The following is a 16,683-nucleotide window of genomic DNA, read 5'->3' as shown; positions in this document are numbered from 1 at the left end:
TTGGAAGTAGGCCATTACCCTAGTAACCTAAATATGGCATTATCTCGTTACAAGACACGTTCACCTAAGGCGTGAGCCGATCATACTCTTAGAACTAATTAAGTACATCACTCAAAACAAGTCGACAGATTTCACGGATAAGTCATGATAATTATCTTAAATTGTCTTAAAGACAATTTTTTGTCTTGTGACCAACCATGTTGTAAGTTATATGAAGTGGCATGTTTTTACTTTAATAGTAGTCATTTGTTTCATTGAGAAAGTGAATCAAAATGCACCAGAAGGAATAGATTATGTAGACCCGCAAACCTGCTTGGATGTATTCAGCTGTGGGGTTGGTTGACTGTATGTCCATCTGTTTTCAACTGCCTGACTGTCCTTTTTACTTGCGGTTTTAATATACATGATTGACCACGCAACAGTGTTTCCCCTTGATAATTTTTCGCCCTGAAACAACATTCAGGAATGCAAACACCAAAACATTCAATTGAACCCAACAGAGACCACATATTGTTGTTCAGCTGGGGCCGGGGGTAACACAGCTTAATGTAACAGGGTTGAGTTCATTAGGGCACACAATGGAAAACAAATGGGTTTTTCTTGTTGGACAAGTCCTGGTCGTCACATCCTGTTTCATTCTGTTTTCTTCCATTCTTCCATTTGGTGTCTAATGAACACAACCCATCTTGTAAGAAATTCTCCCACTGCCTCTGTAGACGTCTGTTTTTGACGGGATGTGTTTATGTTGTCTTTATGTTCCAGGTGTTTGGCTTGGGCTCTGTGGCGCACGAGTCTTCACTGCTATAGCAGGCTGGGGGCCAGAGGTGTTCACGTAAGACCAAAGGAGGGGGTGGTGGCCTGCTAGCAGGGTGGGGGTCAATTTAGTTTTGGTTCAGTGAATCCAGGAAGTGGATTGATATTCAATTTATGAATTCAAAAATTCACACATCCCACAGGCACAGACGTCACTTAAATGTCTATTCCACGTTGGTTCAATGTCATTTCATTGAAATTACGTGGAAGCAACCTTGATTCAACCAGTGTGTGCCCAGTAGGATATTTTTCCTTCCGAGTTTAGACAGGTGTTAATGGTGGGGTTGGCAGAATGTTCAGGTGTTCAGTGTTCAATTACAGGGCAGTAGAGGTGTTTTGGAGTGGACAGTCTGTTTTTGAGTGGACAGGGTGTTTTGGAGTGGACAGTCTGTTTTGGAGTGGACAGGGTGTTTTGGAGTGGACAGTCTGTTTTGGAGTGGACAGTCTGTTTTGGAGTGGACAGTCTGTTTTGGAGTGGACAGTCTGTTTTGGAGTGGACAGTCTGTTTTGGAGTGGACAGGGTGTTTTGGAGTGGACAGGGTGTTTTGGAGTGGACAGTCTGTTTTGGAGTGGACAGGGTGTTTTGGAGTGGACAGGGTGTTTTGGAGTGGACAGTCTGTTTTGGAGTGGACAGGGTGTTTTGGAGTGGACAGTGTTTTTGAGTGGACAGGGTGTTTCGGAGTGGACAGTCTGTTTTGGAGTGGACAGGGTGTTTTGGAGTGGACAGTTTGGTTTCCCATGCTAATGAACTTCTGCATTTTTCCCTTTGTCCTAGCCATTCACTTATTTTTGACATGTTCCTTTGTGCTGTATCTGTCCTCTTGTTTCTACCACAACAGGAAAAGGGGCTAGCCCGTTTGTTGTGGCATCTGATTGGATCTCTGGCCTTTTGTTATGGCATCTGATTGGATCCCGCCCCTTTGTTATGGCATCTGATTGGATCTTACTGGCCGTTGCTGTCCAATTGTGGCAGGAACAAAAATCCGTCCATCTTGAACCCAAAAGACGTCCCTATTGAATGGATAAAATTATTTTGGACTCAACATTGCAGCTGATGTGATGCATTTTGCGTACATTGACTGACTGACTTTTATTAGATTGTTATATCTACAGTGTGTGGGAGAGGAACACACTTGTATCAAATGTCTCAGAGTAGGAGTGCTGATTTAGGATCAGTGTTGCCTTTTAGATCACAATAAATAAGATTACATGGCCATCATACAGCACCCGATGTCACAGGAAGGCCAAAAAGATCATCAAGGACATCAACCACCCAAGCCAATGCCTGTTCACCCCGCTATCATCCAGAAGGCGAGGTCAGTACAGGTGCCTCAAAGCTGGGACAGAGAGAATGAAAAACAGCTTCTATCTCAAGGCCATCAGACTGTTAAATAACCATCACTAGCACATTAGAGGCTGCTGCTGCCTATTGAAATCACTGGCCACTTTAAGAAATGGAACACTAGTCACTTTAATAATGTTTACATATCTTGCACTACTCATCTCATATGTATATACTGCATTCTATTCTATAATATTATTCTGTATCTTAGTCCATGCCGCTCTGTCATTGCTTGTCCATATATGTATATATTCTTAAATCCCATTCCTTACTAGTTTTGTGTGCATTGGGTATATGTTGTGAAATTGTTAGATATTACTTGTTAGATATTATTGCACTGTTGGAGCTAGAAGCACAAGCATTTCGCTACACCCGCTATAACATCTGCTAAACACATGTATGTGACAAAAAACATTTCATTTGACTGATCTACAAATAATAATGAGTAGTTATTTATGATGAAGGTCATTTGAAGATCAGACTGACTGGTAATTTGAAGATCAGACTAACATTGCAGTTGCCTGCAATGTCGAACAATCCCAATGTGATAATCAGGAAATCTTGTCAATCAGGAATTCTGATGACATGTTAAAGGAGCGCCTACTTGAAAATACAATAGATTGATTCCAATGATCAATGGCTGCCAGTTCGCAAAATGTTAATAATATAATAAAAATTCCCCAAAGTTATTTTTGTTAGATATTTTCTTGATTTTGACCACTATAACCAATCTCCTCTCTCTCTCTGTTGTGCAGGGCAGGTAACGGGTGGTGGTGGGTAACTGTTCTAGCCCCCCTGGTGGGAGGAGTCACAGGGGCAGCCTGAGTAGAACTGAGTAGTTCTGAGAGCACACTGATTGGACTGGTTACTTTCTAGACAGTTCAAGTCCTATTGGAGGTGGTCCAGACTGAATTGTGAAAGTGAAACGGAGCATGAATTCAGTTTGGATCGCAGATTTAAGGATGAATGAGACTACCGCTAACAGAAGTGGAAGCTGCGTATAAATGTTGGCTGTAGGTACAGGTCTAGGATCAGCTTAGCTTACCCCTCAACCAATAGAATCGTGGAGCCATGAAACTGAGAGAGACTATGTCAAGAATGTAATTGTCTCTCATTACTCGTATTTGGACAGTGGAGAAAATCTGGACACATTATAATGGACAATGACTCAGGTTTAACCTCAAGAATTCCCCTCTGCCTTTAATAAATATACGGCCATGGACACATAAACACAACATGGAAAATGAATAGGATCAGCAGGAGGGCCCACAAGGCTTCCCAGGGACTAGCATTGCCAAACACACACACACACACACACACTTTTAGGAGAAGAAGCATTTACAGTATAGTGGTATAATACATACCGTTTCCCTGCCATTAGTGACTCGGGAAGCCAAGCGCTGTAGCCCAATTAGCTACCATATACAAAATTAACTTAATTATTTTGATGGGTAGTGGACTAGTGGCCTTAGATGTTGCTTCTGGGACATTTTCACCCCACCCAAGAAACAAATGTAGCGGAAACACTGGCATATCCTATGGTAAACACTGCCATACCCCCGCCCCCACTATGTCTCCCTGGGCTGACTGTTTCAGCTTGGCTTTGCCCCGGAAGGCTTTGCTGGGGTCCAGCTTGTTGACGGTCTGCTCTCTGGCCAGGTCAGCCATACTGGGCTCACAGTGGAACGTCAGAGGCTTGTAGAGAGACGCCCACTGCTGTTGAGAAAAAAGCGGCTATAGTACTGTTTTTCCCTCTTGAGACGCCGTAGAGTTAATCTAACATAACTCAATATTTTTTTAACATGTATTTTCCTTCTTTATTATTGCTGAGGATGTTGTGTGCACAAACAGCCTAAAAAACCCTTGCTGAAGACCAAAACGAACAAAAACGTCACAAGATGTCATAATAATATATGCACAAACCGTTTCAGATGGGAAACATGCGGACACCTTTAGGCATAATCCTGTTTTAAGCATTATCACCTGTTTAAGGCATAATCCTGTTTTAAGCATAATCCAGTGATTTATTTGTTTTAGCTGGAAAGTTCTTACACATAGCCTGACTAACTGGGGTATGTTATGTTTGACATTACTGTATATATTGTACATACATTGAAAGAAACAAAATCAATTTTTACCTTGTATGCAGTGGCTCACATTTTTGGCTATGCTGATTTAGCATTTTACTTACATAGGCTACATGATAGTGGGCTAATGGTACATGTATGTCTACCATATTTACAATTATATCTACATGCAATACATAAGAACAATGGGTCACATTTTTCAAGTGCTTTTAGCCACCCCATGTATGTTCTTAAATTTTCCCCCAATTCCAGCCAAATCCCTGGACCCCACACTAGCCCCTTCTAGGAAGCGACGGTATATTTATTAGGTTGGCCTGGGGCCATAGGGGGTGAAGACGTACTGCCACTCTGGCAGGCCCAGGTTAGTGATCATCAGGCAGTAGTAGGCGGTGAAGCTGGGCGTCAGGTAGTGCCAGTACAGAGAGTGGTCCAGGAACCACACCTCACACTGCAGGGCCACCACACCTGAAACCAAACATCCAGGGTGACAAGGAGCAAGGGGGATACAATAATGAGGCACACATTTCCATTCATGTTAACCTGTCAATAACAATTTCGCTTTATAACTTTAATAACATTTGGTGTAAAATATGGCAAACTGAAATTGTCTTACTCTGTTAATCTGTCATGATCCTTTATGCACACAGTGCATGTGGCCAATCACATGGGTTAATGGGAAAGTACATTTTGTGCAGTCTTTATAGACCAGGCAGACTTTGCCATTCTCGCTGCAGGGGTCCAGCTCAAAGATACGGCTCCTGGAATCAAAATGGGGCTCCGCTGTCTCACACTCTGACTCTGAAGAAAACATAATGTGTGAATGATGTGTGTGTGTGTGAGTGTGCTACTATTGTTGTAAACTGGGTAGGCCTATCTATACACGTAGACGTAACAATTTACTGGAAAGTTTGCTACAATACCCTGTATTCTACGAGATGTTCAACATTTTGACAAGGAACCCATAGCTAGATGATTGAGCATTCAGTAACATTGGAAGCTGAACCTAGAGAAAACACTAAGTAACTGAAAAAAGTGGTGTCACCTTCAACTTGGGGAGGGAGAACACTGACGACGACTGGCACAGAGGACGCAGTTTGGCCACACCATTGAGCAGCATGCATCCTAAAGGGACACACTCATCTGGTTCAATAGAAGAAGGCGTGTCACAGAGAGAATAATAGATCACGTTCACTTGTCTTGCTGTACTGGGGATCTCCTCTATGCACTAAAACAACTTTAAATAATTTACACAGCAAAAAAAAAAACATACACTGGAAAAACTGTGCAGATGCAAAGATTGGCAATAGAATTACTGTAAAATCTCCCTCAGTTTTATTCTGTTGCCAAACGTATCTGCACAGTTCTTCCAGTAAATGTGGTTTTGTACAATTTTCTGTGAAATTGTTTATAGTCATCATCCAAATCCTCTACATACTCCACTCTGTGGTGAATAAAATAAAGTTCTATATTGTTGTAAGACACACAGAATTTAGTTGACTAAATTTACAAAACGACATTACTGTAAAGTAAAAACACCAAGCCTAAACTGTATCTGTACAGTGACTCACATAGAAGATGTGAAGCACACACACAATGCAAACAGTAACACTTTGGAGACAAAGGCAGAGGTGAGAACCACAAATAAACAATGGCCATGAGAGTTTAGTTAAGTTACAAGGATGAAACCTAGAACAGCATACAGTGAACTAATATGAAACATAGACAATAACTACTTTGGAATGATATAACATTGAAATTACTTGTTACATAGGCCTATGCAAACTAAATCCAAAGCACAAAATGCAGACAACTTATAAAAAACGAAATACATATAGTACATTAGCTATATAAAGTCATGAAAATAATTAACGTACAGAAGTGGATCCAATCCTTCTAGAAAGCAATCTTAATCGGCCGAGTCAAAATCCTCGTCCAAATCGCTCCCCTAATCCGAGTCCGACTCCGGTATACTTATTCATAGCTGCCTTCTTTTTAGTTTCCTGTTCGATATTCTTAGTTTTTACCTTTTTTCCCGCCTTGAGAAGCCATCTTTTATGCTAAAGCGATGAAATTAAAGTGATGACATCTGTTTACAATGTAATGTAGCGTGCTCAGTGCGTCCCGTCTCTGAGCCAGGTAGTTTGCATTACGCATAAAAGGTTCTAGGCCTTGCTTTGTCCCACCCAGGTCAACTGCATAGCCCTGGAAAGCTTATCTCGTTGGCTACAAGACTGTCAAGGTGCCATAGTAGCCAATCCCCTGTGTAATGGATGTCTACAGCGCGTAAACAGGCAACTTCATATTTTTGATGCCCAAAGATAGTCACTCGGTGGACATTTGATGTTGCCATTAAGTCATACATCATCAGATAATTGGCAATATGCTAGATTTGTTCCTACCAACCTAACGATTAATTTGATACCCCCCATGTAGCTATAGCTCAAACACAGACCAAATCGAAGCTTACCTTGTAAGCTGTTTGCTGTTTGGTGAAACCTTTTGACTCTCCGGGCTGGTAAATCACACCAAAGATTTTAAGGCATCGAACAATAGCCAAGATCCTCAGCTTTCCGCAGAAACCCTGCTTTTGCAGATAGGGGCTACCGTTATCATACCAGACTAAATTGAATAAAAACAATCAAATAGGGTCCCCAAATATAGGGACTTTACATTTAAGAGGTTAATAAAAAAAAAAAAAAATAATAATAATATATATATATATTCCGGTGACAACCTGGTTAATTAACAATATTGGGTTATAAACACATGTTTATAACCCAATGTGAGCGGAAATGGAAGAAAACTAAACTCCCTGCCGACCTGGCATCTTTTCACTCCCTCCTCTCTACATTTTCTTCATCTGTTTCTGCTGCTAAGGCCACTTTCTACCACTCTAAATTCCAAGCATCTGCCTCTAACCCTAGGAAGCTCTTTGCCACATTCTCCTCACTGCTGAATCCCCCCCCCCCTCCTCCCTCTCTGTGGATGACTTCGTCAACCATTTTGAAAAGAAGGTTGACGACATCCGATCCTCGTTTGTTAAGTCTAATGACACTGCTGGTCCTGCTCACACTGCCCTACCCTATGCTTTGACTTCTTTCTCCCCTCTCTCTCCAGATAAAATCTTGCGACTAGTGACTGCAGGCCGCCCAACAACCTGCCCGCTTGACCCCATCCCCTCCTCTCTTCTCCAGACCATCTCCGGTGACCTTCTCCCCTACCTCACCTCGCTGATCAACTCATCCTTGACCGCTGGCCATGTCCCTTCCGTCTTCAAGAGAGCGAGAGTTGCACCCCTTCTCAAAAAACCAACACTCGATCCCACTGATGTCAACAACTACAGACCAGTATCCCTTCTTTCTTTTCTTTCCAAAACTATTGAGCGTGCCGTCTTTAGCCAACTCTCTTGCTATCTCTCTCAGAATGACCTTCTTGATCCAAACCAGTCAGGTTTCAGGACTGGTCATTCAACTGAGACTGCTCTTCTCTGTGTCACGGAGGCTCTCCGCACTGCTAAAGCTAACTCTCTCTCCTCTGCTCTTGTCCTTCTAGACCTGTCTGCTGCCTTTGATACAGTGAACCATCAGATCCTCCTCTCCACCCTCTCCGAGCTGGGCATCTCCGGCGCGGCTCACTCCTGGATTGCGTCCTACCTGACCGGTCGCTCCTACCAAGTGGCGTGGCGAGAAGCTGTCTCCGCACCACGTGCTCTCACCACTGGTGTCCCCCAGGGCTCAGTTCTAGGCCCTCTCCTTTTCTCCCTATACACCAAGTCACTTGGCTCTGTCATATCCTCACATGGCCTCTCCTATCATTGCTACGCTGACGATACACAACTAATCTTCTCCTTTCCCCCTTCTGATAACCAGGTGGCGAATCGCATCTCTGCATGTCTGGCCGACAACTCCGTTGTGTCCTCCTCCCAGAGTGCGAAGAGCCTTGGCGTGACCCTGGACAACACCCTGTCGTTCTCCGCCAACATCAAGGCGGTGACCCGATCCTGCAGGTTCATGCTCTACAACATTCGGAGAGTACGACCCTGCCTTACACAGGAAGCGGCACAGGTCCTAATCCAGGCACTTGTCATCTCCCGTCTGGATTACTGCAACTCGCTGTTGGCTGGGCTCCCTGCCTGTGCCATTAAACCCCTACAACTCATCCAGAATGCCGCAGCCCGTCTGGTGTTCAACCTTCCCAAGTTCTCTCACGTCACCCCCCTCCTCCGCACACTCCACTGGCTTCCAGTTGAAGCTCGCATCTGTTACAAGACCATGGTGCTTGCCTATGGAGCAGTGAGGGGAACGGCACCTCCGTACCTTCAGGCTCTGATCAGTCCCTACACCCAGGCGAGGGCATTGCGTTCATCCACCTCTGGCCTGCTGGCTCCCCTTCCTCTGCGGAAGCATAGTTCCCGCTCAGCCCAGTCAAAGCTGTTCGCTGCTCTGGCACCCCAATGGTGGAACAAGCTCCCTCACGACGCCAGGACAGCGGAGTCACTCACCACCTTCCAGAGACATTTGAAACCCCACCTCTTTAAGGAACACCTGGGATAGGATAAAGTAATCCTTCTACCCCCCCCCCCCCCAAAAAAAAAAAAAAGTATAATTGTAAAGTGGTTATCCCACTGGCTATAGGGTGAATGCACCAATTTGTAGTCGCTCTGGATAAGAGCGTCTGCTAAATGACGTAAATGTGCCCTTGAGCAAGGCACTTAACCCTAATTGCTCCTGTAAGTCGCTCTGGATAAGAGCGTCTGCTAAATGACTAAAATGTAAATGTAAATGTAATGTTTTTTTATATAAATAAATGTGGCACACAAAGGCAGTGTAGAACACCAAAAACACATGAAATCTGCTGAAATACGTTTTGTACATATTTGCACAAATTGAGTGTGAGATTGTGTTGCAACGCATGTCGAGAATGTTGAGGAGAGAATGTGCATTGGTGTGATCACTTTTGGCCGGTTATGATAACATTGTAGCACTGATGATGCATTGCAAATTGTTGCACAGGACAGACAGTGATGAGAACAGTGAAAAAGAAGATCCAAAGGAATTGACAACCATTCGAAAAATTCAAAACACTTGCAAACCACTTGAGCAATGAGGAGGGTGAGGAGGGTATCTAGCAGCAACATGGTCTCATTAGAATAATTATGTCAAGATAGTGTCATTTAACCATTGTAGCTGTACGTCTCAAATCATTCAGAAATATTTCTAATAAAGTCTTCTAGTTTAGTAAAGGCAAACGAAGGCCGGGATTTTATCCAATCGTGGGTTATAGGCAATTCAGCTTTAAAAGGCAATGTTCCAGTGGTCGCAGAGATTGCATTCACGATAAACGCTGCATATGTCAGCTCAATCGGAAATTGCATTTAAAAGCTGCATTGCATATAACCCTTGATTAGATTGAATCCCATTTATATGGGATCCTGAGTGCCGCAGCGGTCTAAGGCACTGCATCGCAGTGCTAGAGGCGTCACTACAAACCCGGGTTCGTTCCCGGCTGTATCACAACCGGCCGTGATCGGGAGTTCCATAAGGCGGCACACAATTGACCCAGCTTCGTCCGGGTTAGGGGAGGATTTGGCCGGGGTAGCCTGTCATTGTAAATAAGAATTTGTTCTAACTGACTTGCCTCGATAAATAAAATACAAATTAAAAAATATTATCTGGTTGTAGAGACACAGTGGTTGTGGATTGTCTTACAACGCCCTCTAGTGTTAACCAGAAGTCTCACATATCACCATAGTGCTCTCTAAAGTTAAATCCACTGACCAAGGTCTCCACTTTGTTTGTTGTAGAGCAAGTCAAGGTCTAAGTCAAAGGTAAGAAAACTATACCTTGAGAAAACATGAATGAAATTATATCCTAATAATCATGCGAGATACATACCCATATCAATGTCCTCTAATTGACTTGACCTTTTGCCTCAGAAACAAAAGGAGGAGGATCTGTCAGCCCTAGACCACCTGTCTGGACAGCTGAGTTCAGACGTAGTGCCAGCATCCGCAAATAAGGGTGGCAAGAGCTAGACCTCTAGGTAAGGACTACAAGACTCAACCATCTTTATTGAAACAATGTGACTGTAATGCTACAATGCAGGCTTGCATGTCTCTTATTCCCTAAAGTACTAGCATACATACTATTTAGTCTGAATCTACTGGCCTAGCATACTTATTAATATATTATGACAGGTTTTTGACTGATGTATGTCCTGTGACATTGACTGATGTACGTTTCTGATGTATTGCAGGTTTCTAGCGCAGTACATGTCCCCTGCCACACGGAGGCGCCACTCGAGGGAGCTGCTGTGATTTAAAAAAAATGTTATGGTGGAGAACGGTATACTGGATAAACAACACACACACACACACACACACACACACACACACACATGCACACACACACACACACAGTGTGCAACACCTTTCCTGCTTGGTTTCGCACATGACAGAAGAGTGTACCAGTTTTGGTTTCTTTCCTTTGAGATGAGGAGAGCAAAATAAAGAGAGAACAAGAGAGAGAGAAAGAGTTTGTTCCAACTTAGAGTATCTGTCCAATCCTGTGAGGAAAATGAAATATTGGGCTTGCCCACAAGTGGCTTGACTTACTGTCCATCCTTGCTAACAGTCTGCATTGCCCCAATGTACCAGTGACGTTGCTGCAACATTGCTACAGCATACAGTTTAGGAACAGTATATAGTGGGTATGTAGGATCGGGATGTCTGTCCAATCTTGTTGTACACAGAAAAGCGAGTTCTCTATTAAATGGACAGCCACCATAAGACAGTAGTACTAGTACAGCATAGTCTGCTCAGTTTGATGATAACACTTCGTTTTCAATATTGAAATGTGTAAAAGGATTTACAGGAAATGATCTGCTTGATACGGATGCATCTGAGAGCTCATGCAATTATATACATTTACTTTCTGTAAAGCAATATCTATTAAGAAGGGGTTTATGTGTGTGTACTTTGCCTTATAAAAGCATTTATTGGTTTCCGAAAGTGGACACACAAGTGAAAAACTTGCTCTAGATATGACGACACTGTATAATTTAAACAGTACCAAGGGCTATCACTTCTAGTCAAAAAGTCCAAAGCTTTGTGGATTTTTTTCCCAAGATGGTTTCACATAATTCTACATATTTAGGTGCAGGTCTCAAACTTCAAACTTGATATTTTGGAAATGGGAATTCAACTTTTTAAAATTGTTTTTACATCAGAATAATTGTGTTTTGCTGTGTGTATATATTCAACATTCATGGGTCTGAAGTAACTCCTTGTGCCACCCTCAACAACCGAAACAGAAAAAGTATTTTGTAGCTAACATGGGGTAACCTAAATGTACCTTGCCAATAAATCAATTAATGCCAATAAGAAAATGCCAAAAACAAGATATGACAGTAGTAGAATACATTTGTGTAAGAGGGTCTTTTGGTATAGGGAACTTACTGTATATTTGTGTTGCAGTTAAGGGGAAGAATGTTATAATATATATATTTGGAAAATCTTTCACTTCTTGCACGAAGCAGCTTAGTAGTTTTTCAATTTTGCTAAGCTTTACAAAGCTGCTTCCTTCTTGGAGCTTTGGTACGTGTGTTCAACCCCAATTTAAATAGGCTATTCTTTTTTTTTGTGCAACGGCCTTGGGTGCTTGAGTAGAACTTGAATAGATTTCAAGTGTTGAAAAACAAAACATTTGAATCAAAATCGATATAGTTTTACCATTTCTATCTTTTCATTCAGATTGTAAGGGATGACTAATAGAGAGTAACAGAGATAGAGGTTTTCACTCTAACATGGTTCTACAGCAACAAGAACACACAATTACATACACTATGGTACAATCATTCAAGTATTCCAAAAATATTGCTTATATTGCACATTTCTTCCAAACATTCATAGAAGTCTAGAACGAAACTGAATACGAGTATCAGGAAGAATTCCAACAATTTGAGTTAGAAAATGTTACGTTGGTTTTATTGAAGTTTTGCTGCAGAGCTTGTGTCTTTGGTTTCATTTACCGGCCATGAACGTCAGAAGGAGAAAAGTATCTCATAACATAATTATAAAAACTAAGCTATAAGCAATACATCTCTATTCATTAGACTGAGTAATGACATGAATCATCTTCACAAACCTGACATAAAGCTAGTATGTTGATTAAATGAAGAGAGCGAATATTATGCTATTTCTACTAATTCAATGGTGTTACCGAGCAAATGTGTCAGTAAAGATTTCTATAATAGAACAAACTGAATGGTTGATAGTAGAAACAATGTTGCACCGTCTTGCGTCCCTCTTTCTCAGTGTCTGTGAGAAGAATAGACAATAAACATGTAGTAAGCTACATTAATCACCTGTTTCGTAAGCATCACTAACTACATTGTGAATGTCAGGTAGAAGTTTTAATATGTTTAATTATTATTATCAATTTTTTATGTAGTCACTCAAACAATAGGGTGGGTTTTGGGTTGTCTTGTTTTCATACAGCGAGAAGTTTAATTACTTTACTATAAACACTGAACAATAATAGTCACATATATTTATATGTGATTTTTTGTTGTTGAACGAACCAATATGTTATTTTGTGTTCATACATAGCTTGTGCATGCTGCTTTATCCTATACTAAAACACACCTCACAACTTAGAATGTAAAAGTAATATTTAGATGGTTGAGGAGAGTTTATTCATGACATACCTGTTGAGGATTAGAAAAGTGTTGTTGGCTATAGGATGTTGTTGCCCTGGTGCTCCCATTCTCTGCCTGAATACAAGACAGGAATAAGAGAAGCTTGTCTTTCTAACTACAAACTCAGTTGGACCGTTTAGGGGAGAGAACTCCCAAAAGTGCGGACCTTCTCTTTTTACAACTACTAATTTTCTAGGCTGCATACATCATAACAGGACTTATGTTTGACATATTAAAGAAGGAAAACGTACTGTCTTTTGTAATGATGTGGGCATCGTTTCGTTCTTATCCCTAAAGCAAAAGAAACAATAAATAAATAAATAAATAAATAAATAAATAAATAATATTATTTATTAATTAAAACAATTATATGGATATTATATGAAAATGTTCATACATTCTAACTGAAAAATTGGCAGCATATTTTGGTTCAATACTCTTGTTTTGTTTGGTGGGTGGGTGTTTCATGGGTACATTGGTGAGTGAATGCATAGTGGGTGTTTCATGGGTACATGGGGGTATATTGGTGAGTGAATGCTGGACTCACGGTTGCAGTGGCATACAGTGATGATGAGGAGGAGGAAGAGGAAGCCACGGCCAGCAGCCAATGGGGCCCAAACAATCATATCACATGATGCACTAGGGTCCACCTTTCCCACTGCAAAAACACAAGTCAAACAGGGAAGACATTTGGGATAAATGTGTTACAATGTTCAACAGCATTGGATAATGGAAAATTCAACTTTGATTATACAAAACAACTCTATCAAAGATATGAGGACATTTATATTATAAAAATAATTGTGATAATGATGTCAATAAATATTCTACCTTTGCATGACTTGGCAGTTGTAGAGCTGGTTAGCTCTATGGCTGTGGTCATTGGTGTAGTCATCATGGTTGTTGTTGTTGTTGTTGTTGTTGTCGCAGCTAAAAAGTGAAGTGTGTTAGCAAGGATTACTTTCAGACTGTTAATAGGCTATAAAGAACCTGATTCAAAAAACATTGATGTCTAGAACTGTATTATTCTGATACAATTTATGTAATTTAGCCTAGCTAGCCTACTCACCTGGCCCAGCAAGCCGAGTTACTTCACCAAACACAAGCGCGTTACCGTTGATTGACGCACAGCTGTAGACGCCACTATCTCAGCCTTTTCGAAAGCCTTCAGTATCAAGATGTTTTTGCTTATCTGCTAGTCGCTGAAGACATTGGTGTCCAAGTCTGTTTTCTTCTGACTGTCCTTAGTACTAAACGACGCAATAAACTCCATTCCAGCGTTGTCCTGCACTCGAAACCAAATCACCATGTTGCTCTTAGTCTTTGATTCCGGTGCACAAGTGATCTCCACACGGTCTCCATCCATTTTCTCTGTTAGAGAACTCAGTTGGAGAGTTTCTGATATCGTGTGTGATTAAATACATGTAAGAAAGTACAAATTAGAGATTCAACAAATGAATAAATAAATCATTTCTTATTGAAGATGTCTTATTAGGCTAATTCAAAATGCAATTACTGAAACGTGATACATATTAGGATGGTTTACAAGGCTATAGCCTAAACAATATCTCACTTTAAAAATACACTCTAGACAAACCTACAACACAGAATTGATTAGGCCAACAAATACGTTACCATTCAAATTGAAATTAAAATAGAAAAGAAAATGCTGTAGGGCAGGCCTAGCCTGTATAGCAACACTTAGTATGAACTAGGCCTGTGAGAGTGCAAGTATTCTGGCAAAATCGTTGAAATCCATCGATGACTTTAAAACAATCCTACACTGAAGGTAATAAATGTACTACAGTATAGTAATATGAAAAAGTCTGACTTGAATTACCTTGACAAAAGAACAGTAAAACAAGTGTCTGCATCCACTTTTGGACCATTTTCATGTCTTCTGGCACAGCAACACTTTCAAGCTCTTCTTCATGGAATGAAGAAACAGGTATAATGAGGAGCTCAACACGACCCTAAACCCCGCCCCAAGTCTTCTTTCATCACTGGTAAAAGCGGTCATTGCAGGAGTCTTGCACAGAGCTCGTGCACCCCAAGGTGGTCTGCAAGGCTGCTCTAGCAGAGCCCACCAATCCGCACTGCGCCTCGCGACAGGCTGGTTTTGAGCGCAAACCGCACGCGCTCTGTGCGCTCACAGCACAATGTGGCGACGTAAACTAGGTGAAGACGGTAAATAGGAATGGAGTCAACATTTCAAAGGGGAATTTAAGGCAAGAGAAGCAGATCATTACAGACACTTTTGAGGAAGTGACTTTGTGCTACACCTTTGATAAACATCATATTGCAAGAATAGCCAAATAATATCATCAATAGGCCTATAATAATTTTTTTTTTTTTACCTTTATTTAACCAGGTAAGCAAGTTGAGAACAAGTTCTCATTTACAACTGCGACCTGGCCAAGATAAAGCAAAGCAGTGAGATTAAAAACAACAACAACACAGAGTTACATATGGAATAAACAAAAACAAAACTTACAGTCAATAACACAATAGAAAATCTATATACAGTGTGTGCAAATGTAGTACGTTATGGAGGTAAGGCAATAAATAGGCCATAGTGCAAAATAATTACAATTTAGTATTAACACTGGAGTGATAGATGTGCAGAAGATGATGTGCAAATAGAGATACTGGGGTGCAAATGAGCAAAATAAATAATGTAAATAACAATATGGGGATGAGGTAGTTGGGTGGGCTAATTACAGATGGGCTGTGTACAGGTGCAGTGATCGGTAAGCTGCTCTGACAACTGATGCTTAAAGTTAGTGAGGGAGATAAGTGTCTCCAGCTTCAGAGATTTTTGCAGTTCGTTCCAGTCATTTGCAGCAGAGAACTGGAAGGAATGGCGGCCAAAGGAGGTGTTGGCTTTGGGGATGACCAGTGAGATATACCTGCTGGAATGCATACTACGGGTGGGTGTTGCTATGGTGACCAATGATCTAAGATAAGGTGGGGATTTGCCTAGAAGTGATTTATAGATGACCTGGAGCCAGTGGGTTTGGCGACGAATATGTAGTGAGGGCCAGCCAACAAGAGCGTACAGGTCACAATGGTGGGTAGTATATGGGGCTTTGGTGACAAAACGGATGGCACTGTGATAGACTACATCCAATTTGCTGAGTAGAGTGTTTGAAGCTATTTTGTAAATGACATCGCCGAAGTCAAGGATCGGTAGGATAGTTTTACGAGGGCATGTTTAGCAGCATGAGTGAAGGAGGCTTTGTTGCGAAATAGGAAGCTGATTCTAGATTTAACTTTGGATTGGAGATGCTTAATGTGAGTCTGGAAGGAGAGTTTACGGTCTAACCAGACACGTAGGTATTTGTAGTTGTCCACACATTCTAAGTCAGACCCGTCAAGAGTAGTGATTCTAGTCGGGCGGGCGGGTGCAAGCAGCGTTCGATTGAAGAGCATGCATTTAGTTTTACTAGCGTTTAAGAGCAGTTATAGGCCACGGAAGGAGTGTTGTATGGCATTGAAGCTCGTTTGGAGGTTTGTTAACACAGTGTCCAATGAAGGGCCAGATGTATACAAAATGGTGTCGTCTGCATAGAGGTGGATCTGAGAGTCACCAGCAGCAAGAGTGACATCATTGATATACACAGAGAATAGAGTCGGCCCGAGAATTGAACCCTGTGGCACCCCCATAGAGACTGCCAGAGGTCCAGACAACAGGCCCTCCGATTTGACACATTGAACTCTGAGAAGTAGTTGGTGAACCAGGCG

The 16,683-nt window shown here is 41.6% G+C and overlaps 1 protein-coding gene and 1 pseudogene across 2 annotated transcripts; both read right to left on the bottom strand.

The window, feature by feature from the left end:
* Nucleotides 1-2,941: 2,941 nt before the first annotated feature.
* On the bottom strand, nucleotides 2,942-5,053 carry tpgs2 (tubulin polyglutamylase complex subunit 2; the record flags this gene model as incomplete). The annotated part of the gene is made up of 4 exons (XM_084167666.1): nucleotides 2,942-2,950; nucleotides 3,713-3,889; nucleotides 4,562-4,707; nucleotides 4,927-5,053. The coding sequence occupies 4 exons, from the start codon at nucleotides 5,051-5,053 to the stop codon at nucleotides 2,942-2,944; spliced, it is 459 nt and encodes a 152-aa protein (XP_084023792.1).
* A 7,499-nt stretch (nucleotides 5,054-12,552) lies between these two features.
* LOC311134071 (T-cell surface glycoprotein CD8 alpha chain-like) lies at nucleotides 12,553-14,834 on the bottom strand (annotated as a pseudogene). The gene is made up of 7 exons: nucleotides 14,780-14,834; nucleotides 14,009-14,337; nucleotides 13,771-13,869; nucleotides 13,487-13,597; nucleotides 13,191-13,230; nucleotides 12,949-13,014; nucleotides 12,553-12,559 (listed from the first exon to the last, which is right to left on the bottom strand). The product of its transcript is annotated as a T-cell surface glycoprotein CD8 alpha chain-like (transcript).
* Between the last annotated feature and the right edge of the window lie 1,849 nt (nucleotides 14,835-16,683).

Source organism: Coregonus lavaretus (assembly GCF_964263955.1).
Source record: "Coregonus lavaretus genome assembly, chromosome: 8".
NCBI classification, from domain to species: domain Eukaryota; kingdom Metazoa; phylum Chordata; class Actinopteri; order Salmoniformes; family Salmonidae; genus Coregonus; species Coregonus lavaretus.
The sequence above is the reverse complement of the archived record's forward strand: the minus strand, read 5'-3'. Positions and strand labels throughout refer to the sequence as shown.